The following is a 27,649-nucleotide window of genomic DNA, read 5'->3' on the forward strand; positions in this document are numbered from 1 at the left end:
ATGATGCCAATCAGATGCAGCTGGGAAATGCTCTGAGCCGCTCACAGTGCAGAGCTTGGCTGGACTACAAGCGCTTTCCTGGACATCTGGTAAAGGTAAAGCTGACCTCACCACTTCGTGCCTGGGACAGGTAGACCAAAACCCAAGGAGATTAGCGTCAATTTCATAAGATTAGATACAGTGACTGTTGACTATGCTCTTTGTTTTTGGCCAAATGGATTCTAACTGGTGTAGCAGTTTAAAACAAAACAAAGCACCTTTTCCCCTGTTTTCTCCCTTAGTGAAATGTAGGTTTGTTGCTTCTGGGTTGAGGCAGATAGTAAATTACCTCCACAGCATCGCTTTCTGGTTGCATTTATGATTACCAGAATAGAATTACAAATACTCCATTATTACTTCCAGTCCTCAACCAGATGTAAATCTGCTAAGTTAAATAAAGACTTAAAAACTTAGGATACTTAAGATTTTTTTTCTTCTCATTACCTTTTTATTTGTCCTGATTGGTATATGAAAGAGAAGAAGTGGGTACTGATTAAGTTCCTTAAATCCAAAAATGGGTGAGAGCAGCACTACTGACTTTTGTAGTTCCCAGACAAGCGTCCACTGCTACCTAGGATAAAGCCCTGAGGTTCAGGTTTCAGCTCAGAACCATAACCCCTAGAGTGTTCACAGGGAGAAAAAGTAGAGTTTCTGCCCGAGAAACATTGCTCAGGAGCTCCAAAGACTTCTAGGCCTCCTTTACCAGCCCTGAAGACACACATTCTTAGGGCGCATTTCTCATTTCTGACTTGGAATACCCCAGAAGACTGGTTTCGAAAAGCGCTCTGCCTTTTCTTTCACATTAATTTTATTAGCGAGTCCAAAAGAGACCATCTGCCAAATTAGATGTTTTCATGTGTTTTTTTGTTGAGTAAGTGTAATCATCAACAAATAAGTTGCCTATTAAAATGTACTCACAATGCAGCTCAAAACAAAGTGAACTGTTAAAATGAAAGTTGTTATATCTGAAAGACATTAGGGGTCAACCTACTGTGGAACACACACACAAAAAAGGACAAATTGGTTGGAACTTTCACAATAATGGAAAATGTTTAATAAACTTAGAATGGTGGGCTTATTAAACCATAGTGTTATTTACAGCTGTAATTCATCAACCACAAACACAAGAACGTGTCTGCGTGGCATGCTACAACAGAAGCTTTATTCAGTTCATTCCGAAAATGGTGGCAAAGTAACTTTCAGTTGCAAATTCACAGATACAAGCCTCAAAGTATAAAGTTGTATGTACCAAAAAAAAAATAATACAGGTAATATTATAACAATAACTTACAGATACAAACTAATGATAAACTACAATTTCACAAAGGATTGTAAACATTTTGCACACTTGTCAGTCCTTTCTTTTAGGCAAAGTGCTCTTTTGATGACAAATAAATTAACAGATACATACTAGAGCAAACTATTTCCAGACAATACAAAAAAAAAGTTTTGATTTGTTTTCTTCTTGTAAACATAAGTTTTACAAAAAAATATGAAAAAAAAATCAATAAAAGTGTCTTGCAGGCCAACTGTAGATACATACCTGGGCAGCAAAGTGATGTTGGAAATGCTTTAGGTGTTAAATAAACAATTAACATTAATCTTTTCAATGGTATTTTATACACAATAAATGACCAGCTTATATCCTTAATCATTTCTATCCCTGAAAAAGAAATTAGGTATGACTTATTGGCAGTTGTGTCATTGAATGGGGTAACAAGGGCTGGAGTCCAAGAGTTGTTGGTGAATGAGCTACAAAATAGAAAGAAATTTGTGTATCAGTTTTGTAGGGTGAATAAAACTGATTTAAAACAAACAAAAACAAGCCAAGGCAATGTGCTTTCATTACTCATTACAGCTGAGGGCACCAAGCTACACTAGTTCCACTGACCTCAGTGGAAGCATTAACTTATTCAGCATCATGAGCATATTATTAAATGAGAATCTAGGATGGGTTTACCCCCAAGTCTTTATTTTGGGAAACAAGCTTTTGCCACTTTAATGTCCTCCATCCATACCCCATTCACTGCACTTTACCCTTCAGCTAGAAAGACTCATGAGCTTTGTTTGCAGAGTTGTTGCCAGATTTCATATTGAAGGTGTTTGTATATAGGATGACTCCCCCCTCACCAAATCCTCATTTATGAGTGTCTAACTGCCTCTTCCCTAAACATACATCAAAATACACTTGACTCAGTCAATACAAGTCTTTCAAATCAAAATACCCCATTTTGATGCTAGTGTACATAAATGATTACAATGATATAGGCTCTGGTTTTTTATTTAACTGAAACTTAAAATGAAGGTTCCACTCTCAGCAAGGGCTACATTGCTTCAAACACAACCTCCCTCTGAGAGCAACTAGGAAAGCTAGATAATATTTTTTTTTAAATGAGTATTAAGGCATATGGAAGAGACCAAGGCAGTCAACTCCCAGAAGAGGAGAAAAATGTAATGAGGCTACTTTTCCTCAAGTTAGTGATAATTTGAAAACATGTGTCTGAGAAGTTTAGCAGAGTATTCAGGAGTTAGACTTAGGCTGGATGGTGAAAAACAAATATGAAAGATCAGGGTCCACTGAAGAGAAGCCCTAGTTAAAAACAGCAGAAACAAAATAAAACCAAACACAGGTTTTGTTGGGGATTTCAACAAACTAAACCCAACTTGTAGCAACCCAGAAATACACCATCCCTTCTGAGGACTGGTGCCTGAATGGATTAAGTTGCTCTTCCCCTAGTCTACCTCCCTGCCAAAAGCAATACTAAATACTCTCTGGTGGAAGATATTACCCAGAGCCTAAAATTATTTCTAGTTTTTCATACCCCACATCTGAAGTGCAATAAAATAAAATAAAAAATAATAAGACATGGCTTGGCTGAAAACAAAGAGGAAAAAAACAAAAGTAATAGAACAGAAACACAAAAATCCAGATATTGGAATTATCAGACATGGAAATTATTATAACTAAAATTAATATTACAATAATTTTGTTATGAAACAAAGTGACAAAATAGATTATTTCAGCATAGAAGTTGGAACTGTATAAGATAATGAAACGAAAATTCTAAAACTGGAGTTACAAAAACTAAATTAAGAACTCAATGTATGCATTTTATATATAAGGTAGAGTGTGAATTAGTGAACTGGAAAAATAGGAGGAAATAACCAGATTGAAGCATGGAAGATCAAAAGGCTGAAAATTATGAAATTTTTTTCATAAGGGCTAAAACAATATTTGAAGAGACAAAAGCTGAGACTTTTTCATAATGAAATACTCAAATGACATATTCAAGTAGTATATCTAGGCACATGTTAATAAAACTGAAAACCCAACAGAGAGAAAAATGCTGAAGAAAAAAAGACATTTAATTTCAAAGGAACATTAATAAGACCAACAGCTCACTTCATACATGATAACAGTAAGTACCAAGTTAATTAACCGGATGCTACACAAGAGAGAATGGAAGCCAGAAAACAATGCTATCATGTCATCATTGTGCTGAAGAAAAGATATCTGCCAAGCTAGATTTCTACCTACAGAGGAAATACCCGTTATAACTGCATTAAAACAAATACTTAGGAATAAACCTAAAAAAGATGTGTAAGATCACTAAACAGTAAAGTCTACAATATAAGAGAGTATTTGAAGATGACCTAAATAAGTTGACAGACTAAGTTCATGATCTGAAAGACAATATTACCAAAATGGTAGTTTCCTAGGATGGATTGTTTCAAAATATCAATTTTTTTCTTTTTTTTGGGGGGGGGGTAGGGGGGGGGAAGGGTAGTGTAGAAATCGACAAGCTGGAAAAACTTGTGGAAATGCAAAGGGTCAAGAATATGCAACACAAACTTGAATAACAATGAAATAGGAAGACTTGTTCAATTGCATATCAAGAATTATAAGCCTACCATAAGTGAAATAATTAGGTACTAATATAAAAATAAGTACACCAATAAAACTGACACATACATTATATGGACACATACTTAATTTCTATCAAACATGCTGCTATAAAGCAGCTGGGAAATTAGTATTTTTCATCAATATAGCAATAAGCTTTGCTCCTAATATCACACCACATACAAAATTCAATTCCAGATGGACTGAGAATCTAAATGTCAAAATAAAGTTTCTAGAAGACAACGTTGGTGGAATATCATTATCTTTGAGTAAGCACAAGTTCTTGAACAAGTCACAAAAAAAACATGGCCCATGAAGGAAAAAAATTGATGAAATGAACTACATTCATACTAGGAACCGTGCTCAACCGAACATACCTCAATAGAGTAGAAAAAGGCAAGTCACTCAACAGGAGGAGGTATTTGCAACACATATAATCCTTAAAAAAACTTTGTATGCACAATATAGCAAGAATGAAAACAAATCAAGGTAAAAATACAAGCTCGCAGATGATGTAAATAGGCTCTTCACAGGAAAAGATATATAGATGCCTAACGGAAAGAAAATGTTCAATCTGACCAGTCACTGAGGAAAAACAAGTTAAAATAATGAGATAGCACTACACAACCACCAAATAGGCTAAGAGTAAGAAGTCACACCATAGCAAGTGTTAGTGAGGATGTGGAGTACCTTGAACTCTCATATACTGCTGGCCCAAGTGTCAACTGCTCCAACCACTATGGGAACTGTTATGCAGAATTAACTAAATTGGAATATATGTATAGCTATGACCCTATGTTCCACTCCCAGGTATATACCAAATACAAGTGTGAATTAGCGTGTACCAAAAGGCATGTATTATAAACTCTATAGCAGCATATTTATAAAAGCCCAAACTGGAAACAGCACAAATATCTATCAGCCATAGAGTGGATAAACTGTCATATAGTCCTACAGTAGAATTCTATATAACCATGAAAACAAATCACTGGTTCTTGTATCAACACAGATGAGACTCATAACCAATGCAATTGAAAGAAGGATGACACACAAGAATACATTCAGTATGGTTCAATTTATATAAAGATCACAAAGAGGCAAAACTAAAACATGATTTTAGAAGTCAAGGCAATGTTACTTTAGGAGGGTACATAAGAGAGGATTTGGGGTGTTAATCGTGCACTACTACATCTGGGTAGTATTTACATGGATATGCTCTTTTTTTTTTAATTTATCAAGTTGTATACTTACTATGTGTGCACTTTCCTGTATCCCAATAAAAAGTTTCTTTAATAAACTAAGTAAACTCCAATCTAAAACTTTGACTGTGAATACTTTCTCTGACCATATGAAAATAAATTATTTAAATATTTATCAGGCGAAAAAAACAAACAAAAATGTTTCCTAAGTAGAAATCAAGCACTAAGACTCCTTATCAATATTTGTACATTCGCTGAAAAGTGAGTGTTAAATTTGTCCCTTAAAATATAGTCACAGAAATAAGAATGCTTGGGTAGTTTTGCTCTCTACTACACCCCTCCCCGCAACACACACAATATTGTTCAGCTCCTACTGAGGTAATATTTCAAGCTGTGAATCCCATCAATAATCTCATATTAGAAGTTGTCAGATATCGACCGCTTGGGAGAAGGCTGTTAAATGTTTGGATACCTACCATCCATATAACTATGCAGCGCAGTTAACATCGTCCCATCCTGGGGCACGTAGGCAGAATAAGCCATTTCTTCTAACATGGGCGGAGACAGCCTGGAGGGTGGGACAGATGTGACTGGGGCAGAGGAGGAGTGGTTGGGACTGACATGTTTCTTGTGGCGCGCTCTACAATTCTGAAACCACACCTGAGGGAGAAAAGCAATGCACCTCTGTCACAGCAGCTTCTGAGAACATCACAACTCCGTTTAGAAAGGGATGCCACCTCAGTGACTCTCCCATACAAGCACGGCATAAGGCACAATACGTGTTAGAAAGTTCTGCAGGCAAGAGAGAAACATTTTTGTGCAAATATCAATGGTCATTTTCTTCATTCCATAACTATTTGATGATTTACTTAAAAGCCAATTCTATACTAAACTAGTGCTTTCCAAAATAAAAAAATAAAAAAGGCATGGGACTCAAATAATTCCAAACGAAGTTTTCTCGGTTTTACTGCTGGCACTTGAGACAGAAAAGAAAAACAGAAAAGGCCATTTAAATAGAACTTAAAAAAATAAAATAAAAACACCACACAAAACCCAACAACAACACTCCTCAATGTATTTTTAGACACCTGCTGGACTTATTTCAAATCTTTTTTCAAATGCCTAAAATCCCTACTGAGAACTTAAAGCTTTCTACAAACCCCTTGATTCAGTGATGCCAGGCACATTTTAACCTGCTGGCTTCAATTTCTCCTAGTGAATACAATATAGGCTATCTCCCAAGAAGCATTTTAAGGTTGGGCTTACAATAAGAAAAAAAAAAAAAACTAGTAATGCTTAAGTAGAATAAAATACAAACAAATCCACTGGTGAAACAGTTCACAAAATGTAAGGAGCTAACCATCCTCTTGTCACTCTTTCCCAGAAATAAAGAAAGCAAATCCAGTGCAAGCAGTCCAGGTGAGTAAGATTAGATTGTCCCGAATGCTTCCAGCAATAAACTGCCTATATCTGAACTCCCTGCCATTAAATAAAATTTGGACTATAGAGTGTTAGTCTATTAAAATATCATAGCATTTATGTACCATCACATCAAAGATTTTGTCATGAGTAGAAAGTGAAAGAGAAAAAAAAAATTAAGGAAACTAAGATAAGAAAATTTGGGATTTGGGACAAAGGCTGGGGGAAAGGTCAGGGGTATATATCTCTGCCCAGGGCTAGCAAAAGGAAATAGGGGCTAAGTAATATGGAAAATAAGGAAGCTGGAAAAAGATTTATATGGAAAAGTTGGCTTGCCCAACTGCTGTGGTTCAATGGTTAGGCATTGACCTATGAGCCAGGAGGTCATGGTTTGATTCCTGGTCAGGGCATATGCCCAGGTTGTGGGCTCAATCTCCAATGAGGGACATGCAGGAGGCAGCTGATGAATGATTCTTTCTCATCACTGATATTTCTATCTTCCTTTCCCTCTCCCTTCCTCTCTGAAACAAATAAAAAATACATTTTTTAAAAGAATAGTGTCTTTAAAAAAAGAAGTTGGCCTATTTCTAAGACACAAAAATTTCTTGGGACTCAAAAATAGAGGGCTGGTAAAGTATAAACTCAAAGGCTTAACACTAAAGAAATAAAAATGAATGACATACTGGGTTGTGCAGCCCTGAGCAGGTGGCTGAAAGGGAGTACCCAAGGAATGTTTCAAGAATGAGACTTAGACGTGTGTTGAAGAAAAGGAGTAGAAGTCACAGCCTTCCCTTCCATCTACTGGAATGTTAAACCCTTAGATACCTATACAGAGACCACCTCCAAAGTCTCCACTCACAGTTCTCTCCACAGGCTCTGAAACAATGGGTGCCACTGCTGTCATCACCCAGCACCCAGTCATGAAGATACACTCACACATTCTCCACCGTGTAAACGGGAACTGCTGCCACCTCCTTTTCCTGGACAGCACCCGGAAGACATGCACCCAGAGGGCCACGTGGAACCTAATATACATGGCACTGTGGTTCCCTGAGTTTCTTCAAAGTATCTTACGTCTCCAATAGATTGAATATTGGATGGAATCTACTCAGCTGTTTAAAAATATATATATATACCAGGCTTTGGAAATAGATACGAAGAAGGCATGACATTAAAAAAAAAAAAAATAGCTACCTTAATGCTGAATCAAATACCTCTTTGGAAAGATCATCAACAGGTAATAAGCAGAGAGAGTCATGTAATTTTCACAGCACAATATAGCTGATACCAGACTTCAGAAAATAACTTCTGACATGAGTGCTACCAGCATCAGAATTCAAATACAAGTCCTTCTGACACTTCACACTGACTTAAAAGTTACTCCTTCTGCTTTGCAAACCTCTAACAAGAGTTACATTTTCTTCTGAGCTATTGCTTTAATAGTTTTTTAATTCTTTATTGTAAACTACATAAGCTAGAAGTAGGTCATGTAGACATTCTGCAAAAGAAGAGTAATGCATAAAATTAATCTTTTTGGAAGCTCAAAGAGCCAAATATAAAAATAATGTATGAAAAATGTGGAATTTTAAATTATTTGGAAAGCATGTCATGATACTGATTTTAAGAAAGCTGAGTAATCATTTAGGAGAGAAAAAAAATAGAAAAATCCCTTCCTCATATGTAACCAAATCAATTCCAGATAAATTAAAGTATAGGGGTGAATAACTGAAACCACAATGTTTAAGGATACCAAAATGAGATTGGTATTTCTCTCAGTGAAGAAACATAAAAATGGCCAAAGCTATAAAAAAAAAATATGGAGAGGTTTCAATACATAAAAATATAAAAAATTCTATATGGTGGGAAAATGAAAAGAAAATTGATGATTAGATGGTAAGCACACAATATAATACATAGATGACATAGTGTAGAATTGTATACCTGAAATCTACATAATTTTGTTAACCAATTTCACCCCAATAAATTCAATAAAAAGGAAAATTTATGAACTATGAAAGTTTAACATGATAAATATAACTCAGTAAAAGTAAAATGGGGAGAAAAAGAAACAACCCAATAGAAAAGTGGGCTAAAATAACAACTTTTAAAATTACAAAATGTTAAAATTTATTGATAATGAAAAAAATATAAATAAAGACAATGAGATTTTCTGACTATGAAATTGGGAAGGACAGCAATAAGGATTCACATAGTTGGGGAAGAGCAACTTTCATAAGTAACTACTGGCAGAATAAATTGGTATGGACTTTCTGGAACTGATTTTTATGCTATCAGTTAAAGGCCCTAAACATGTTTTATCTTTTGACTCAATAATCCCATTTCTATAAATGTATCCTATCAAAACTATTGAACAAATATGTAAAGTACGTATACAATATTGTTCGCTGAAGCATTCAAATGATAATTAAAAAATTGGAAGTAAACTAAATTATTCTATGCTCAATATTTGCAGCAATAAAAAAGATGTGGTTCTTAGTATGAAAAGATAGTTCTAGTAAACATACTGGAAGAAATAGAACAGTTTTATTATTTTTCTAAAAGTACACAACTCATAATTCACCTATCTGAAATGGTATGTGAACAGTGATTATACTAAGATACAGAGTTCAAAATAAAATCATCCATCTTTATTTTATGATCTTAGTACAATGACAATCTGATCTGTTACTCGTGTCTCTCCAAGCAGACTTTAGCTAGTAAAGGTGAGATTGTTTCTATGTATCAGACCCACCGTTTCTATCTAATCTTTGCACACAACCTAGTTTGCATATTAGAATCAAGCCTAGTCATTAACTCTTTTCCTTAACTTTTTTAAAGTGTGCCCAGTGATAGGAAGTAGGCTGAGCAAACAGATCATGATTACTATGTGAGATCACAGTAATTAATTCTTCAAAAATACTGTGAAGAACTATATGTTTAAATCACACACACACATGTATATCCTATATAATAAAAGCATAGTATGTAAATTTTTCTCTCCACCAGGAGTTCGACCAGGAGGGGAAAGGAAGGGAGGCCTGGTTGGTGGCAGGCAGCCAGAGGAAGGGATAGAGTAGCCAGCCAGCCGCTGCCAGACACTAGGGACCCTACCAGTGCACGGATTTTGTGCACTGGGCCTTTAGTAAACAAATAATATACTGTGAGGCAAAAGTAGGTTTACAGTTGTGAATATAGGAAACAGTTTAATCTAGTATTATTACTTATTCATTATTGTATTATTTTCCATAAGAACAATTGTTAACCTATTTTTACATAATCCATATGTATATATTTGTATACTAGTACTCCTTCCTTTGCTATCTTGTAAAAAAATATTTAAATTCAATCCTCACATATTTTTTCCTTTTCTACTGAATTTATTGGGTAACACTAGTTAACAAAATTATACAGGTTTCAGAAGCCCAATTCTCCAACACATCATCTATACACTGCATTGTATGTTCACCACCCTGTCAAGTCTCCTTCCATCACCATTTTTCCCCTCATACCCTTCCCCAAACCCCCCTCTCTCCCTAATTCTCACATATTAAAATTCACTATCCAATAATACATACTTGCTCATAATACTGGTGACTGAAATTCCTAAAAATTATATGAGGGTTATCTGTCTGAGGTATTTATTTCTTCAAATAATTGGAAAGGGACTTAGAAAACCCTCCATTTTATTTTGCTTTCAACTTCAAAATAACTGAAAACATAGTAGTCATGAATCTGACAGCTGCTGCAGAATATATTGTGTCTGAAGGACCTCAACAAAGAAAGCTTCCCTTCCAGCCACAGGAAATCACTACCTCCAAGGGTAATCCATGCCTCTTGTATCGACTCTCCTATTGAGAAAGTTCTACATCATGAGTGAAATCTACCTTTTCCTGCATTCCCTTGCAGAGACCTGCTTCTGCTTGCATTATTTTCTCAAACGTTTTGAACTTTGAATGTTATTTAAAAGTATTTTCCATTTCCCTGATCTCTCTTTAAGAACTTGGCACAGTTGACCACCTCCATCTTGAACCCACCTCACTCCTTTGGCCTCCATGATGTTTCTACTCATTTATTCTGGCTGTTACTATGTTCCACTCAAACAGCACCTCTTGTCCTGCTCTCTTTCTAAAATCCATTCTTCACTTTTTACTGTCTATAATCCTTTCCAAAGGGTCTTTACCCAGTCTCATAGCATTAGATCATTTTGCTCGAGTTCTGTTCATCCTCAAAAAATACCTGTTTACTTGCCCAGGGGAATTCATCTCCCTCCGTATTACCAAACTAGCTTTCTTTTGACCTGAATATTCCTGTTAATAGCTCCATTCCCAGGAATATTTTGACTTCAAATTTATGAGTCACTTTTGACTTGTCTCTGCTTCCCCATTCCAGTGTCTGGTCCTTTTCTTGCATCTCCAGCATCCAGCATTGCCATCAGTGAGCAGTCAATAAAACGTGTCTCGATGAATGCTAGGCTACCTCACCCATTATTTTCTTTAAAAAAAAAATTACTCCTTTCCTGGCTATCCCAACTAATCTGCTCACTTTTATCCCCCCTCTCCCAACTCTAATTCATCCCATGTGCTGTCAACACCTTTTTTTTTCCTAAAACCACATATCATGGCTTTCTCCTGAGAAGAAAAGAACTCTGCATTTACATACCTCTCCAAGGTCGGCTCCACCAATTTCTTCTCCCACAATTTGCAAACATAAATCTTACATTTTGACAAGTTCAGTCTAGCTCATCCTTCCCTAACTTTGTTCACATCACTCCCTCTACCTGGATCTTCAACAAAGGCCATCATCACCCTCTACACATGTACACACTCACTCACATACACAATCATAGAAAAGTAAGGGGAAGAAAACAAACACACTGACCTTAGAACAAGATCTAGCTTGGAACATCCATTGTCTTTTTTAGCTTGAGGGTCTCAGGGTTGCTATGAGCAATGTTTGAAGCAACTTGTACAAGGAGTCACTTAACAAATGAAAGCCCAGCCCAAGCAGGCTAATGTTCAACTTTTTTTGTTTCGTTTTGTTTTTGTTTGTTTGTTTTAAATGATTTAGAGTGTGAAGTGACCTAACACGAGAAACTAATGCTTTGGCAAGTCTTCACAAAGCAATGCACACTCGCAAAGACCTAGAATAGAAATGTTAGTATCTCCTGATGAACATTTAAAACAATCACCTGTATCACACGTCTGCTCAAGCCTGTCCTTTCTGCCAGTTTCTGGAGGGTCTGTGCATCTGGGTTGTTGTCCTGAGCAAACTGTGCCTGCATCACCTAGAAGATAGGTAAGTGGTAAGTAGCTAAAAAGAATCAATTTTCGGCATCTTGATGATAGGAGAGAAGACATGCACAAGGAAATACTTATACTGTATTACTCGAAAGTCAATATGGGGATGTATGTACAAATGAAAAGAGTGCACATTTTGTAAATTTACACATAAGTTGCTATTTTAAGATCTTTAAAAATAATTAATTTCAACATAAAAACTTCTCAACTATGCTTTAAAAATAAGCTCACCTTTTCTTTCTTTCCATACTTATAACCCACAAGCATAAGTAGTGTTAAATCTATTTACTTTTTTTTCTGTTCTGTTAAAAAGTGTTAGCAATGAGTGGGGGGGGGGGGGAGGCGCGGAGAAAAAGGAGACATATGTACTACTATTTCTAATACTTTAAACAATAAAATTTAAAAAACATATTTAAAAAATCCAAAAAAAATAAAGTGTTTGCATTAGAGCCCTGGCCAGATAGATGGCTGAGTTGGTTGGAGCATCATCACATACACCAAAAAGGTTGGGGGTTTGATTCTTTATCAGAGCACATGGCTAGGTCGTGGGTTCAATCCCTGGTTGGGGCATGTATAGGAGGCAACCAAATGATATCTCTCTCTCTCTAAAAATCAATAAACAGCCGAAACTGGTTTGGCTCAATGGATAGAGCGTCGGCATGCGGACTGAAAGGTCCCGGGTTTGATTCCGGTCAAGGGCATGTACCTTGGTTGCGGGCACATCCCCAGTAGGGGGTGTGCAAGAGGCAGCTGATCGATGATTCTCTCTCATCGATGTTTCTAACTCTCTATTCCTCTCTCTTCCTCCCTGTAAAAAAAATCAATAAAATATATTTAAAAAAAAAAAGAATGAACCATCCCTGTGTAAAAAATAAATAAATAAATAAATAAATAATAAAAATCAATAAACACATCCTCAGGTGAGGATTTTTTTTTTTTTTTTTTTTTTTTTTTTAGTGTTAGCATTATAAAACTTTTAAAAATACAAAAATCATATACAATTATCTCTAACCTCTACTGAACTAAATAGGTTCAAGGCCCCTACTACAGCACAACAAATGTATTCCACTTAATTGCAACCATTTCATCATTAATTGTTTTAAGCACTTGCTTTAAGCAAAGAAATATCTGGAATCTTAAAAAGAGATACCCATCAGCACTGAATAAGAATTCCTCAGGATCTACACATCTGTACATTGAAAAAGTCCCCAGTTATTCTGATGTGACTCTTTGGCTTGGAACCACTGTGCTAACTGCTGTGAGATAGCAGTACATGAAAAACATGCTCCTGGTCTCAACTTCCCAGGGCAGAGATTCAGACATGCCCAACAACACAAGGTTAAGAGAAAGGTGTAGAAAGCATTTGGAATCTTGCTTCCTGGCATATGTTATCACAGTTTGACTCAAATAAAATCTTCTACAAGTCCAGAGAGAGAGAAAGAGAGAGTGCTGTGGAGCAGGGGAGTAGCAGAATAAAAGCGTAAATTAAGAGCTTTCGGATTTTTTTCAGAAAAGATTAACCATGGGGATCAAGTGGGACATTTGTATTTTATTAGTCAAAATTTAATCAATCCAGGGAAGTATTATCCTATATAATAAAAGGCTAATATGCAAATCAACCAAAATGACCGGTTGCTATGAGGTGCACTGAATACCAAGGGGCATACACTCAATGCAGGAGCTGCCCCCTGGTGGTCAGTGTGCTCCCATAGGAGGAGTGGCACTCAGCCAGAAGCTGGGCTCATGGGTGGTGAACACAACAGCGGTGGCAGGAGCCTCTCCTGCTTCTGCAGCAGTTGGACATTCTCTGAGGTCTCCCAGACTGCGAGTGGGCTCAGGCTAGGCTGAGGGGACTCCCTACCCCTGCCTGACCACTGTGGCTCAGTGGTTGAGTGTCAACCTATGAATCAGGAGGTCACCGTTGGATTCCTGGTAAGGGTGCATGCCTGGGTGGTGGGCTTGATCCCTAGTAGAGGGTGTGCAGCAGGCATCCAATCAATGATTCTCTCTCATCATTGATGTTATATTAGAAAGAAGATAGGGAGTCTGGCATGCAACATGATTGTGCATGTCCATGGGCATGGGATGAGGGTGGGTGACCAACACAACTAAAGACTTTAAGCTCTACTGGTCTGGACACCATTGCAGCAGGCCATATGAATTATAGTCTCCACTATGACCCTCATATAATATTATCTTTTGCCAGTGCCCATTTCAAAGGATAGCTAAATAAGTCATTGGAAGATTTAGTTTTTCCTAGCAGAAAGTGAGTTTTCTAAGAGCAAAGGGAAGGTCTTATTCTTCACATTCTCATTCCTGTCAATAGTGTTTGTGCTTGTGTTTGTGACAGAATGAGCCTTGACAATGGGAGGAAAATCTGAAGATAGTGTGGTTCACCAATGTTGTTCTCAGAAACCTTATGAGGTTTACAAATTATATAATTTTTTTTCAGTTAAGTTCTCTCTGATTAGTGACTCTTCTAGAATAAGTGTGTTTTCCTGGCTTCCTATCCAACTCTGTCCACACATTCACTGTAAACAGTACCTATATTTTTGGTTTTAAAATGGGTAGAATCAGACTAAAAGTTCCTAATTTCATCCAGTTCACTTCATTCTTTTTTTTCTACTTCAAATGTGTTATTTCATATGCAAATACAGTTGTGTTGATAGGAGGCTGAGTGTGCAAATCTCAAAGAGAAAAATGAATGAGCAAATTAATTATCTTTGTTTTTTTTAATTTTGAAGGAGAAAAGCATTTGATTTCAAAGCCACTATTGATCATTTATAGAACAAAAACTGCATGCTTTTCACAAATGCATTTCAAATTCACAAGTTTAATCACAGAACCAAATTACATTAAATAAAGCAATTTCTCATCAAGGAATAAAGCAACACTTAAATCAACACTGATGGTTTAGGATTGGATTACACTAAAGGAAAACTAAGATGTACTTATCAGCGTTTGGCCTCAGAAAAAAACACACACGACTCTTTGAATTTGAACTTAGTTTTATTATTCTCCAGTCACTAATGATGCCCAAACCCACCCTACTTTTAACATGGTCAAGAAATAAGCCTGTAGAGACACTCATCATGTTAAAGCCAGAAATTCTACCAGAAATGTCAGGATTCTGCAAAGTAGCAGCAAACCAACTGGACCTGACAGTAGATTAAAGTAGGTGCTAACCTTGGCACACGTAGCATTAATGATCATTGAGCAAGGGCATCTGACTACAATAGGCAAACCATACTAGTGACTGAAACTTCTTAAATATCATCCCTACAAAAAAATTTTTCAAATATTTTGTATTTTATTTTGTGAGTGTGAAGTGATTTTTTCTTCCCATACATTTCTAAAGAATTTTGGAAAATTTTCTTGTTTATTCCTCCCTTTTTAATTCTACTCTGTTTAACTCTATTACTTCATCTATGATCTTGATCTACTGATCACCTATCATACTTTCTTATTTTACTGAAAGGTAGAACAATTTGACAATGAGGGTACATCACCTGATTTATTAGAGGTTCTAACAAAATATAATAATTCAAATTTTTGAAAATCTATAGCTATTTCAGATTCCTAAATTATAAAGAACCACTTGAGGACAGAATGAAGCCAGATTTTTTTTTTCAGTCATCCCTGGCATAGGTAAATACTAGTAAAGATTGAATAAATGAGAGCATGCTTTGAAAGCATATCATTTCTGCTTTCATTTTTTGAAACTGATGATCTGATACAAATTTTTAAAAACATGATTTACAGTACATTTTGAATACCTTCATCTGAGGATGTTTATTGATGTTTATATATGGAGAGGAGGGGTGGGGGTGGAAAGAGAGAAAATCATGGATGTGAGAGAGAAGCATTGATGGTTTGCCGCTTATATGTGCCCTGACTGGGAATCGAACCTGTGAACTTTTTGGTGTATGGGATGTTGCTCCAACCAACTGAGCTACTTGACCAGGGCCACAGCACATTTTCATATGATAATGCATGGTTAAATAGTTTGTGTACATTTGCAAGTAAAACTATAAGGGTATCTACAAGATTCAGAATCGCACTCCTCTGTTCTAGCTGCTGCTACCATTACATGGAGTTTTGTTAGGCACAGACTCATAGTCTCCTCGGAGACCAAGCAAAATGAAAAGACCAGAGGTTTGGGGAGCAGGGTCCATATCTTTTCTCTGCCATTCCCTTGGCAATCTGCCCTGAGGAAAGTTCCTGAACCTCTTGGATGAGGCTACCTACATCAAGGACTTGGAAGAATTAAGGGAGAAAATACCTGTCATAGGACTTGGAGCACAAAGTTCTCCACAAATATCATTGCCTTTTTATTTAATCAACATTTATCTTCCTATATGATATTACCTAAATTGGTTTCAAAATTTCACAACTGTAATCTTATAATAAATTTTATATGATATTAGAGTTAGCAGTCTTATAATTAAAACTATAGCCAGCCTTTACAGGAAAGGCTGACTTTAAAAACAGAATATATTTTTACTAGAGATTCCATTTTTCTCACACACTTTTTAGCTACTGGGTATTCTGCTGCCAGGTCACCCACAGGTGCGCATGTCTCCTAAGTTAGAGCTTTTTGTGATCTTCATTGCAATCCAATGAGGCATTCAGTAAAAGCAAGGTTCAAGCAGATATATTTCTTTCATTTGTCTAATCTTCACTTATTACTTATTGACCATGTGTTCTGTGCCTAAGTTAAGAAGCCCAAAACAATCTGAAAACTTTTCAGAATGGCTTTAGATTTTAATGCTAGATTAGTTTCCAATATCATTAAGTTGCTTTGCAATATCTGTGTCAAAGCAAGGTTTCTTTTTTAAGCATTCTCAAAATAAAAATTATCTTCTTGAAACACTTACATTCATCTTAAATACTGGAAAGCCTTAAAATATTACATGTGACTTTTCAAAAATTACCTTCACTTCTTTGTTAACATTATATAAATATCATTTAAAGTTTGAGCTAAGATGGATACAATGTATAAAACACCCAGCAATACATAGTAGGTGCTCAATAAATGCTACTTTGCCTTAACATAAAATACTTCAGCCACATTAATCTTTCAGAAAACATAATTTTTTTATCTTAAAAAATGCCAGAAAGAATCATTATATGTGTAGACTTAAATATAAAGTAAGGAGTAATTATTTAATAGTTTCCTTGACAATTCTCATAAACCAAATCTATGACAATTATACTTAGGGCAACTAAGCTGAAAATAATCCCTCCCTTTTCGGGGGACATAATCAACCTACTCAGAAAATGTATAATCTCGTCCCTTAAAAGACTCATTGCGGTTTGTTAAAAAAATGAACATGTCAGTGTCCCATAGACTCACACACATATTGTATGACTCTTTCTGTTGAATCCCCAAATATTTTGTTTGCTATTGCAATTATACGTAGTAATGTGAGTGCCTGGGTTAAATTGATTTTATCAGGAAGTTAGGACAAACATTTTGCTTCCACTTTGATGTCAATGTCGACAGAACCCAGAAAAACAAAGCTTGAACGAACATTGATAAATATTTTAGGGCCAAATGTGTATTTCATACACTCACCAAGGTGTTTTTTTTTTTTTCACACAAAGTATAAGCTAACCTTTTTGAAAACATAAACATGATTTTAGACAGCATAAAGTTCTGTTTTTGGGCGGTAGGGAGGGGCTTCAAAAATCATAAATTCATTGTCACGTCTACCTGGAGCTGATCTGCGGTAAAGCTGGTCCTAGCCCTTTTAGCTGGTTTTGGATGATTAACATCTTGCTCTGTGAGGAGGGCACCTTCCACGCTAATCCCGTTACCTACGTTTAAAAAACACACAGCACTTGGTAACTCAGATGGGCTCAGCAGTCATGCAACAGTAGGTTTCTTACATCTATTGGCTTGGAGTAAAACTATACATCTTCTATACCAGTGTTTCCCAACCTTCTCTCATGATGAGAATCACCTGTTGGAGTTGTTAAAACACAGATTCCTGAATCCCAACTAAGAAGTGCTAAACTAGAATTTTTGAGAACATATAGGTAAAATTGCATACCTAACTTAGTGCTCTCTATATAACATCTGTCTTAGAGTACTAGTTAAGTATACAATTTTACCTATATGTTCCCAAAAATTCTAGTTTAGCACTTCTTAGTTGGGATTCAGGAATCTGTGTTTTAACAACTCCACCAGGTGATTCTCATCATGAGAGAAGTTTGGGAAACACTGTTCTAGACTGCCAAAGCCCTTGCGTTAAGTTTTTAAACACACCTAGAAATAGACTGTTCAAATAGGAATCCATATGTAGTCTTGAACATTTAGTCACAAGTGCAAAACGTTCGAAATTCACATCTAAAGTTCATCCTTAGGAAGGCAAAGACAGGAAAAGGACTAGTTACAAAAAGCAAATTGGAATCTAAACTCAAGTCCTTAGACTGAGACTACGGCACAATGCTGATACACATGGCGTGGCTTTCCCTGCAAATAAACAGACGGAGACCGCCACTAACAGCAAAGTGCTTAATGAGTTTTACCACAATTACACTGCACAAACTAATGCATTAAAGGGTCTGGGGGGGAAATCGTTTTTATTCCTGTATTCACTGTTCCAAAAGACTCAAAAGTATTTTAAGTATATATTTACCATTTTCCACTTCTCTTTTTAAATTATCCAGCATGCAGTCGTAATGCACTCTGCACAGGACTTTCTCTTCCACCAAAGCAAACTCCTCTCCCGTGGAAAGTTGCCTTTTGCAAGAAAAGCAGGCAAAGCAGGCCAAGTGATAGACATTGCCCTTGGCCCTCCGGACCCAGTCAGTAGAATGGATGTGCCTCCCACAGCGAGAGCAGCGAGTTCCATACCTTCTACACAAATAGAAGGGTAGAAGGTGAAGATTTTAATGCTCGGCGACATATATTCATCAGTTTGAGATGAAACTAACGCGTTACATTACTCTTTGGATTAAGCTAAGTACTTAAATCTTTTGAAAATAAAACAGGAATTGATTATTTTTCTGAGTCAGTATGGCAAGCAATCAAGATGAGATACGGTCATCGTTCAAACCTATTTACAAAACAGAAAATTCTCATTATTGCTTTAAAGGAAGATTGGACTTTTTTTCTTTTAAAATAAATGAAATATAAGTTTCAATATCTCTCTTGTAACAAAAATCAGTGCATTTTAAGACCCAAGATACCACACACAAACTCTCCAGATTGAAACCTAAAAATGCAAAAGCACACCACTGAAGATAAAAATATTGATCTCTTAAAACCAAGTTGAGATCATTAGAAAATACTTTAAATGTCATTTTTTAAGTTAAAACATTTTAATATTTGAAATTTCTATTATAAAAGAATGAGGAAAATAGTAATTGTTCACCATGGGAAAATGAAAGGAAGGAAAACTCAGAAAATATTTCCTTTGGTGAATAAACTATTGCATTGCTAATCACAGGGAGATGGGAAATATTATCTGAAACTTCCAGAGACACATCTGAACATTAAATGCAGATTAATCTTAACAAAATGCCAGATGTAAATATTTCTTTTTTTCTTAGTCCAGTGACTCTTTGCCATGTCTCCTTTCACTATCATAGTCATGGCTTGGCATACCCACGTCCGAGATAAGTATATATGTCTGTGTCTATTTGTTAATATATCTTTAAAGGTATTGCCATTTAAAAAATTAACCTGAAAAGCTGAATCCTAAAAGCACACTTCAGAATATAAAATACGAAGCATAAAAACATCCCGAAGAATTAGACCTTCAGTAAGCCTCTGAAACCAAATCTCTCAAAAGACTTTAGATTACCATAAAACATTAAGATTAGCATATCCAAAATGAAAGACGAGGCAAATTGCTACTATTTTTTGAGAAAATGGAAAGCATATCTGATGAAAAATATATATTTTTGGTAATTATAAAATTCTGTGCCTTTATAAAATAAAGGACTCTGGATTTCATGAAGTGCTTTAAATTACCTAGCAATTTATTCAAATCAATTACTAAACTCTCTGAAATCAGTTTTTGAAATTGACTATAAACAACATAATTTGTATTACAAACTTTATTATACAGTATTAACTTCCCAAATTCACAATGAACATTCATTTGGAAATGCAAATTTTAAAATATGGTAATTTTTTAAAGTCATGCTTAAGAATTTCTAGACATCTATCCATTAAGAATTAATTTATATCCTGGAAGAAACTGTCCATTTAAATAATTACAAAGAGATGACTCAGAGAAAATGTTGCATTTAATAACTCAGGCAAATATAATCTCACAAAATAAAAGTCAAAGAACAGACAAAAGAAACAGGATTTTTAGGCAGAATATTTAGATTTGGTACATTTCTGATACTGGAACAGTCAATTTTGATTAATTTGGTTTATCACAGTCTCCAAACTGCTGACATTTTATAGGTGTATAACTAGGAATCATCCTATAGTAAACAGGTCAAAGCTTCAACAAAACCTGGGTTATCCCACAACCCCCATAATTTTATTTCATATTACCATTCTCCCAAACCAGGGGCTTTCTCACAATAAGTCATCTTATATTTCATACTTTATATCTGTGCACAGCAAAGAAGTTCTTAATACCTAAGAATTTCATTTACCAAAGTGGGGATAATTATCTAAAAGTCATTTTTGTATACTGAAGTCCTAAAGCATCAAAACACATTTATTTGTTGTAATACAAATAATACCTCAAAGATAAAGCATTCTCATTTTGAAATCTATTACATAAGAAAAACTGGGCTTCAATAAATAAAACTGGACAAGAAAGTCTATTTACAAAATTCTCTTTGCATAATAATTCCTTAGATATCTATTTACTAAAAAAAAAAAAAAAAAAAAAAAAAAATCACAGAGTACCTGAAATAATCAAGTTTGCAGAAAATGTCCTTGTCTTTAATATAACAGCTGGTGTGCCTTCCTAAGGAGGTTCTGCAGACACTGCAGGAGAGACACCGAACATGCCAGCACAGGTCATTCACCTGTGAAGGAAAAAGGGGCAGGATGAGACCTCATTCTAATACTTACAAGGATAGTCTTAGTTTGGTGTGTTAGGCAATTTAAAAAGCTGGTCCTTCATGTTTTGATGCATACTCTGAATGTTTCCATTGAAAAGGTGTAATTTACACTAATATGTATGCAGATATATTCCCTTAGACCTAATCAGAAAATCAAAATAACATGTCTACATTTTGTTTAAAAAGTGGTGTTTTAAAAAAAAATTTCTTTAAAGGCTTCAGGTGTTTTTTTGTTTTTTTGTTTTTGTTTTTTAAAAAAAATGGAACTTCCATGAACACAGGGAAAATTCCTGAACACTTTAAAGTCCTGCATACTGGTTTATTTTTTCTTTTATCAAGTTCTTCCATGAAACTTGTTAGCCACAAAACAAAAAACAAAAACAAAAAAAACCTAAACCACATACCTTCTCAATCTACTTTTTGGCCAAATTATTATACAGTGTGCACCAGTTAAAATTCGAGAGAAAGACAGAGAAAGACTTAAGATAAATACTTACCCTTACAAAGAAGTCAGGGAATCCATTTTGCTTACAAGACAGAAATGCTAAGGTAGATTTGAATGTTGATATAGCAGAAGCCCTGGCTCCCGTTTAACATTAAATAAGAGAATCCAGGAGTAAATTATTGCAAACCCTACTTAATGATTTGACTACTGGAGAAAAAAAATAAATTTAATTATAAGTGGTTTTAAAAAGGCACCCAAGCATTGTTTGCCATTTATACTTCAAGAAATGAGGCATAAAATGGTGATTTAATAAATCACAGCCCTTTATATTTTCTAAGTAGGAAGATGAAATATTTATCAGTTCAGGGAACAAATCATAATTATCCCTCACCTTAAACTGTTGCCATCACTCTATAAACTGTTGCCACAACTTTAACCTTGGAGAATAAACATGTGTATTGGATTGAACTTGCCTTAATGCAGTCTCCTAAAATTTGTTCTTGTTAAATGAACACAATAACTAGGTTTATGCTTAATTAAATTTAATGTAAAAGAACAGCAGTGATGCAAAAACAAAAGTTACACTCTACAAATGGGTCTAATGCTTAAAATAGGAATTAGGTAATTTGAGAAACTATGAAATAGACCTTTTGCTACACTATTTCATAATAAAGATGATCTGTCCAAATTCTATCAGAATAGCACCACTGTTCATGAAAGATAAAAGGTACTTTAAAGCTGGGGGGGAAAAAGTTTCACTGGCTTTTAGTTATGTGTCTCTTTCCAAAGCATTAATGAGAGTATCATTTGGGTGAAATTTTTAACATCTTAAGTTTTAGTTTTGTTATAAAAGATGTATATATTCACTATACAAGAAAACATGGAAAATAGAGAAAAAAGACATTAACAATGGTGAATACTGCCCTGGAAATAAAGATATTTTTTCTTCTATTTTTTTCCTAAAAGGAGACCAATTAAATTAAAAATTAGAGGTATGGATTCCTTTCATATTCCACTGTTTGGGGCCTTCTTCTGCATTTTTATCTTATCCAACCTTTAAAAACAAACAAACAAACACAAAACAAAGGTAGATTCAGGCTTTAGGGCAGAGTTATGACAACCCTCCAATTCCCTAATGCTAGACCCAGTGCCTGATTTTCCACCTTCCTCAAAGTTTACTTAAAAAAAAAAAAAAACAAACAAACCAGTAACAACCAAACAACCTTTTTCATCTTCCCTTTCCCCACACCAGAGGAAAGTAAGGTAAAGAGAGAAAATTCTAATGACTATAAACCTTCCCTGAAGGCTGGTATTGATTCAGTCGGTACCTGTACATGTATGTAAGACCAAGCCAGAAAACCCACCCAAACAACAAGGCACTGAAGTATGAGATGAGGCAATAAGTACATCTACTTCCTCTTCTACTTTTTTGTGCTAACGCCATTTTATTTGCCTCATGATATAGTGTTTTTCTATATTAAATAATTTACATCCTCAAATACTCTACTACATTTCATAATAATTTTTAACCAGTGATTTTAATTCAAATATGTCTGGATAAGGACTCAAACTGGGGGTGGGGGAAAGAATTCAGAATCCAGAGTTTTTATATAATCATAAAATATTAAACTTTTGTTAGAGCTAATATACTAATATGTATAAGAAGGTAGAATAAGTCTGTACATATAAGACTTCATTGGGAGGACTCCAGTCCTATTACAAAGGAAAGCTTAGGTAACCTAGATATTTCATGCAATGCAAATATATAATAACATATAAACATATTTTAACATATATAAGATGAACACTAGAAACAATTTCAGAGGGGAAGAGTCATTTTGTAATAGGTTTTTCTTGGATCCTCTCTACTATCAAATGTTAAAGTCTTTATAGATCCCTTTAGAAACATTCGTAAACATTATACAAATTATTGAGAGGGCTCATTGAAAATCAGCTCCCTTTTAAGATGCTTTTTAAATACCCAAAAAGGCCCCATGTCTAGAAACATTGAAAGGGGGGATCTTAAGGATACAGATTTAAGAGAAAGCCATGTTAATTTTTCAGCTGTGAGAATTAACCACTGATAAAAAACAAACTCAGTCATTTTTCAATGTTTTCACCAAAACTTCTTTTGGTGCTTTATCTGGGTTGTATCTATAGGGTATCATTCCCACTTTACAGGTGAAGCAGTTCTGATTGAGGTAGAAATTTAAAGAACACCACTAACTTGCTCTTTGAACTCATACTCTTGATAATTAATATTATTGTTTGAAAAGCTGGGGGTGGGGGTTTGGTGGAGACAGAATGGAAAGTGAACTGGTTTGCTACTAATTCAGTGTAGGAGAGATCATTAGTTTAAAGAGTGGTTTTAAAGAGCGATTGAAGTTGAAAACCCATAGCATTAAGACTAAGACGCATGGGACCGTGATCCTGCAGGCAGTGACATGAATAGTGGCAGTGACATGAGTAGCCGTGCATGCCAGAATTTATACTCCAAAACTCCCCCACAATGTTTTAAGAGAGGTAAAACAAATTAAGACAGACAGTCTGCTCTCAAACCACTTGAAGCACTTCATCCCAGGCTTCTTCTTTTTCTTCCTAACTTGGTGTCCATTTCCATTTCCTCCCCTAAACACTGGAGATAACATTTTTTAAAGCATTGGGTGGCCATTAAGTATAAAAATCTTAATGACAGGAGTGGGGTACTGAAATGGTTTCAGGTACCAGTAAATAAACAGAAAACTAGATGTAAAGAAAAATCTGTCCAGAAAAGAACCTTTAGGACAATTTACAATGGCTCTCACCAAAGTAGACACTACAAAGTGGAAGCAGCCAACGTATTCTGACCTACAACTCTGAGAAGCAGGCCTGTGGGGGGATGTTACCCGGTGAGGAACCTACAGAACCAGGGCTAGTTATAAACCACCAGTCAGGACCCAGTTTCAGAAAAGGGTTTCTCCATTTTTGTTCCTCTACAAGTTTGTTGGCACATAAATTTGTACGGTGGTATTGGCACCTTAGACCCAGGAGCTCATTTGCAACAATTTGGGAGATTGTAAGACTTCTTCCCTAGCTCTTTCCCACCGCAGGAGTTGCCCTGCTTTGGTCTGTTTTGCTTTGAACCTCCAGGGAGAAGGTGAGTGGGAAAGAAGGAAAGAACCAACGTCTCCCCTTTCCCAGGTTCCCGGGGAGCCCGCTCTGGGCCTGGAGGCTCCGCCCTACCTTGAGAAGGTACTTGTCCACGATCTCCAGGCCGCAGCTGTTGCACACACACTTGCCGGGGGGACAGACGGAGCCCGAGGCCATGGACCGGGGCGAGGACGACGGGGACAGCGGGGCCGAGGAGGAGCACGAGTCCTCGTCCCCCGCTCCCTCGGGGCTCACCTGCAGGAAGCCAGCCGCGAGGCGCGGTCGCAGGCGGTTCTAGACCCCTCCTCCTCCTCTCCTCATCCCGCGGATTCCTGGGGCTCCCCCCCCCCCGCCTCCCCCTTCCCCTACGCCTCTCCCCCTTTCTTCAGCAGCCCCTTCCCACCCCCACTTTCTGCCCAGTTCCTAAGGTCTTACTTCTCTGCCCTCACTCCCAGTCCAGAGTCCAAGCTCCAGCCACCACCCACTGGGGCTGGGACCCCTGACCCTAAGGACCCAGGGAGCCCCGCAACCCTGCCCAGCTAGCCGCGCCGGCTCCGCTTTCCACCCCGCCCCGCCCCGGACCCTCCCTCCACCCGCTCCTCGTGGGCCAAGCCCCCCCATCCCCCCTCGCCCCTGGAAGGAGCGCGGGACCGCGGCGCTTCCCCCTGGGCCGCCCCCACCCCCACCACCACCACCACCACCCCCACAGCCAGGTCTGCGGGCACCTGCGCCTCCCCACTCACCAGTCCCTCTTCCCCGGCGCCTTTGCGAGTCCTCCCGGCCGCCAGGGCTGCAGTCCGCCCGCACTCCTCCGACATGAGCCCCCGGCACTGCGGGGCGGGAGCGGGGAGAAACAAGAGGAGAAGTTCAGAGCCCGCGCACTCGGCGCGGAGCCGCAGCTGCCCGGCGCGCGGGGCGGCTAATAAAGGCCCAGCGCGGGCCGTGCGCACCGGCGGCCCCGGCCCCGGCCCCGCGGGCGGCGGCGGCGCGGCCCCCCGAGGGCTCCGGGCGCAGGCTCCCCAGTTCTCCCCGGGGCACGCCGGCTCCCCGCCCGCCCCCCTGCCGGGGGTACCCAGTTAACCGCAATCCGTCCCCCCGCACAAAGCACTTTTCTTTCCAGATGTCAATCAGGCGGCGGGGCTGGGATCGCCGGGCTACATGGGGTGCGCGGAAGGGCAGAGGCAGGGTGGGGGAGAAAGAAAGGAGGACGGAGGAGGGGATGGGGGAAGAAACTTGATTTCTTTAATAACCTCAATTAAAAGAGCAAGACATTTTTTTTAAGGGGGCTTTTTTGAATTGGATAGCCGGAAAGGTGAAGAGGTTTAATAGGATACTTGAAAGCTAATTACAGCGGGATGTAAGAAGCCTGGTGCTCGTTCCGATGACAATTTGAATGGAAACGCTTCAGATTCAACCGGGCCAGCCGCTCTTTCCGTAAACTTGCGGCAATTAGAGCCGCGAGTGATTTACACTCGTTTCTTTCAGGTGTAAATTGCCACTTATGGCTCAGTAAGTCAACATTTGAGCTACTGAGGGATTATTTTTAACCGGCGCTGAAAGCGCGTATCGAATAATGGAAAATATCCAGCTGAATTTAATTTGTGCTATTAAAAAAAAAAAAAAAACTCACCCAACCGAGGTCAAAATGTTTTAAAGTCACAACGCTCATTACTACTCCAATGTTTCCAAGCGTTTGCTAGAGTTTTTGTTCTGAAACGAAAACGCAGCCTTTCGGGGCGTTTGCTGCCTTCTTTATTCGAAAACTCCAGTGTTCTGCAGGGCGGGGTGGCGGAGTGCGGGGCCCAGCGGCCCGCACCTGGGTATTTCGGACTCTTCGCCTCCCTCCCTGCCTGCCTTCCTCCGGAGGCCCCGGGCGAGACGCTGTGGCCTGAGCACCCCGGCCCCGTCTGCGCCCCGCGGTCGCTCCCACGCGGGACCCAGCAGCCGCCCGAGGCCGCGTCCTCGCAGCCCAAAGGCGGTTTTGACAGAAAAGCCCGGTGTCCGCCGGGCGCTCCCCGCCAGCGTCCCGCAGCACAGAGAAATCGGCGGTGTCCGGTGCGGGTCCCCTGCAGATTTTCGAATTTGAATTGGGAGACACCCGTGGGTCCCGCTCCAGAGGTCCCCCCACGTCCTATAGTGAGACTTGCCTACTCTGGGATTTGCTTCTTTTAGGAATTTTAAGTAGAATAGCACTCCTGGGAGCCTTGGGGTCCCGGAGGCCTTCCGGGAGCCCCGTACCTTTCTGTGTTCGCCCTGGGCCTGCCTCCCAGCGCGGGTTGCCCCGCAGCCGGGGGCGCGCCCTTCGGGCCGTGAGCGTCTCCGGGCGGAGGGGCGCCTCTGTGTGGTCCCACCCGACAGTAGCCCCCCGGAACTCCCCATTCTCTCTTCCCCCGACCGCCACGATCGCCTCGGCAAAGAGAACAAAAACAACAACAACAACAAAAAACCCCACGACTCACGTCGGTACCCGAGCGCGCCTTAGGCTCGAGGCTGCTTCCTCTCCCAAATTACAGTCTCCAAGTCCATGCTGCAGGTTAAGTGAGCTTGTGGGGAGGGGAGGCAGTGATTACTGACTAAAGCTACTACGTAACCAAAAAAAAAAAAAATTGTCAGGTCTGAAGATGAGGCCGTCACAGGTAATTTCTGAGCCTCGTCTAGAAGCCCCCACAGCTCGCGTTTCCAGGAAACCGCGACTCAGCGCGACGTCGGGCCCGGCGGCGTCGCCCCGCTCACCTTCTCGGGGGGAACCGCCAGCTCCGGCACGTCCTTCTCTTCCAGTTTGCACACAAACATCGGATCGCTTTTCCAGTACATGGCCCTGCGAGGGCTGCTTCTCTCCCACCGACTCCGGAGGGTCAGAAGCTGCCCGCGCCCGCCGATCGCCGCCGCCCCCGCCCCAAGGCGCTCATAAAAGCGGGCACCCCGGCACCCCACCCCGAAGAGGGAGAAGCTATGAGCTCGTCTTCCTCCGCCAAGGCCGTCCTGGCCCTAGCCGTGCCCGGGTAGACAGACTCCTCTTAAGATGTTTTTCTCCCCAACTTCGCCGAGGTCTGTCCTCCAGGAAAAGGAAAGAGGGGGAAAGTTTGTTTTTCAGAGGGTGGAACCTTGCATAAAGGGAGGGAAGGGGGTATGTGGGGGGGTGGGGAGGGGGGGGGAGAAAATCTTTTCCTGGAGG

General features: G+C 38.6%; 1 protein-coding gene across 3 annotated transcripts; it reads right to left on the reverse strand.

Annotated features, from left to right (window-relative positions):
• Positions 1-1,182: 1,182 nt before the first annotated feature.
• On the reverse strand, positions 1,183-27,588 carry LHX8 (LIM homeobox 8). Of its 3 annotated transcripts, none has more exons than XM_084873519.1 (10): positions 27,208-27,305; positions 26,934-27,017; positions 25,218-25,304; positions 24,568-24,729; positions 20,743-20,864; positions 18,503-18,723; positions 17,575-17,678; positions 11,750-11,845; positions 5,619-5,802; positions 1,183-1,791 (listed from the first exon to the last, which is right to left on the reverse strand). In XM_084873519.1, the coding sequence occupies exons 3-10, from the start codon at positions 25,290-25,292 to the stop codon at positions 1,715-1,717; spliced, it is 1,041 nt and encodes a 346-aa protein (XP_084729645.1). In that variant the 5' UTR covers positions 25,293-25,304; positions 26,934-27,017; positions 27,208-27,305; the 3' UTR covers positions 1,183-1,714. The 3 variants fall into 3 exon arrangements, with proteins under 3 accessions (XP_084729645.1, XP_084729644.1, XP_084729643.1); XM_084873518.1 differs by having other exon boundaries at positions 26,934-27,056; positions 27,208-27,282; XM_084873517.1 differs by lacking the exon at positions 26,934-27,017 and having other exon boundaries at positions 27,208-27,588.
• Between the last annotated feature and the right edge of the window lie 61 nt (positions 27,589-27,649).

The sequence above is a fragment of the Pipistrellus hanaki genome (assembly GCF_964339955.1).
Source record: "Pipistrellus hanaki genome assembly, chromosome: 2".
NCBI lineage: Eukaryota > Metazoa > Chordata > Mammalia > Chiroptera > Vespertilionidae > Pipistrellus > Pipistrellus hanaki.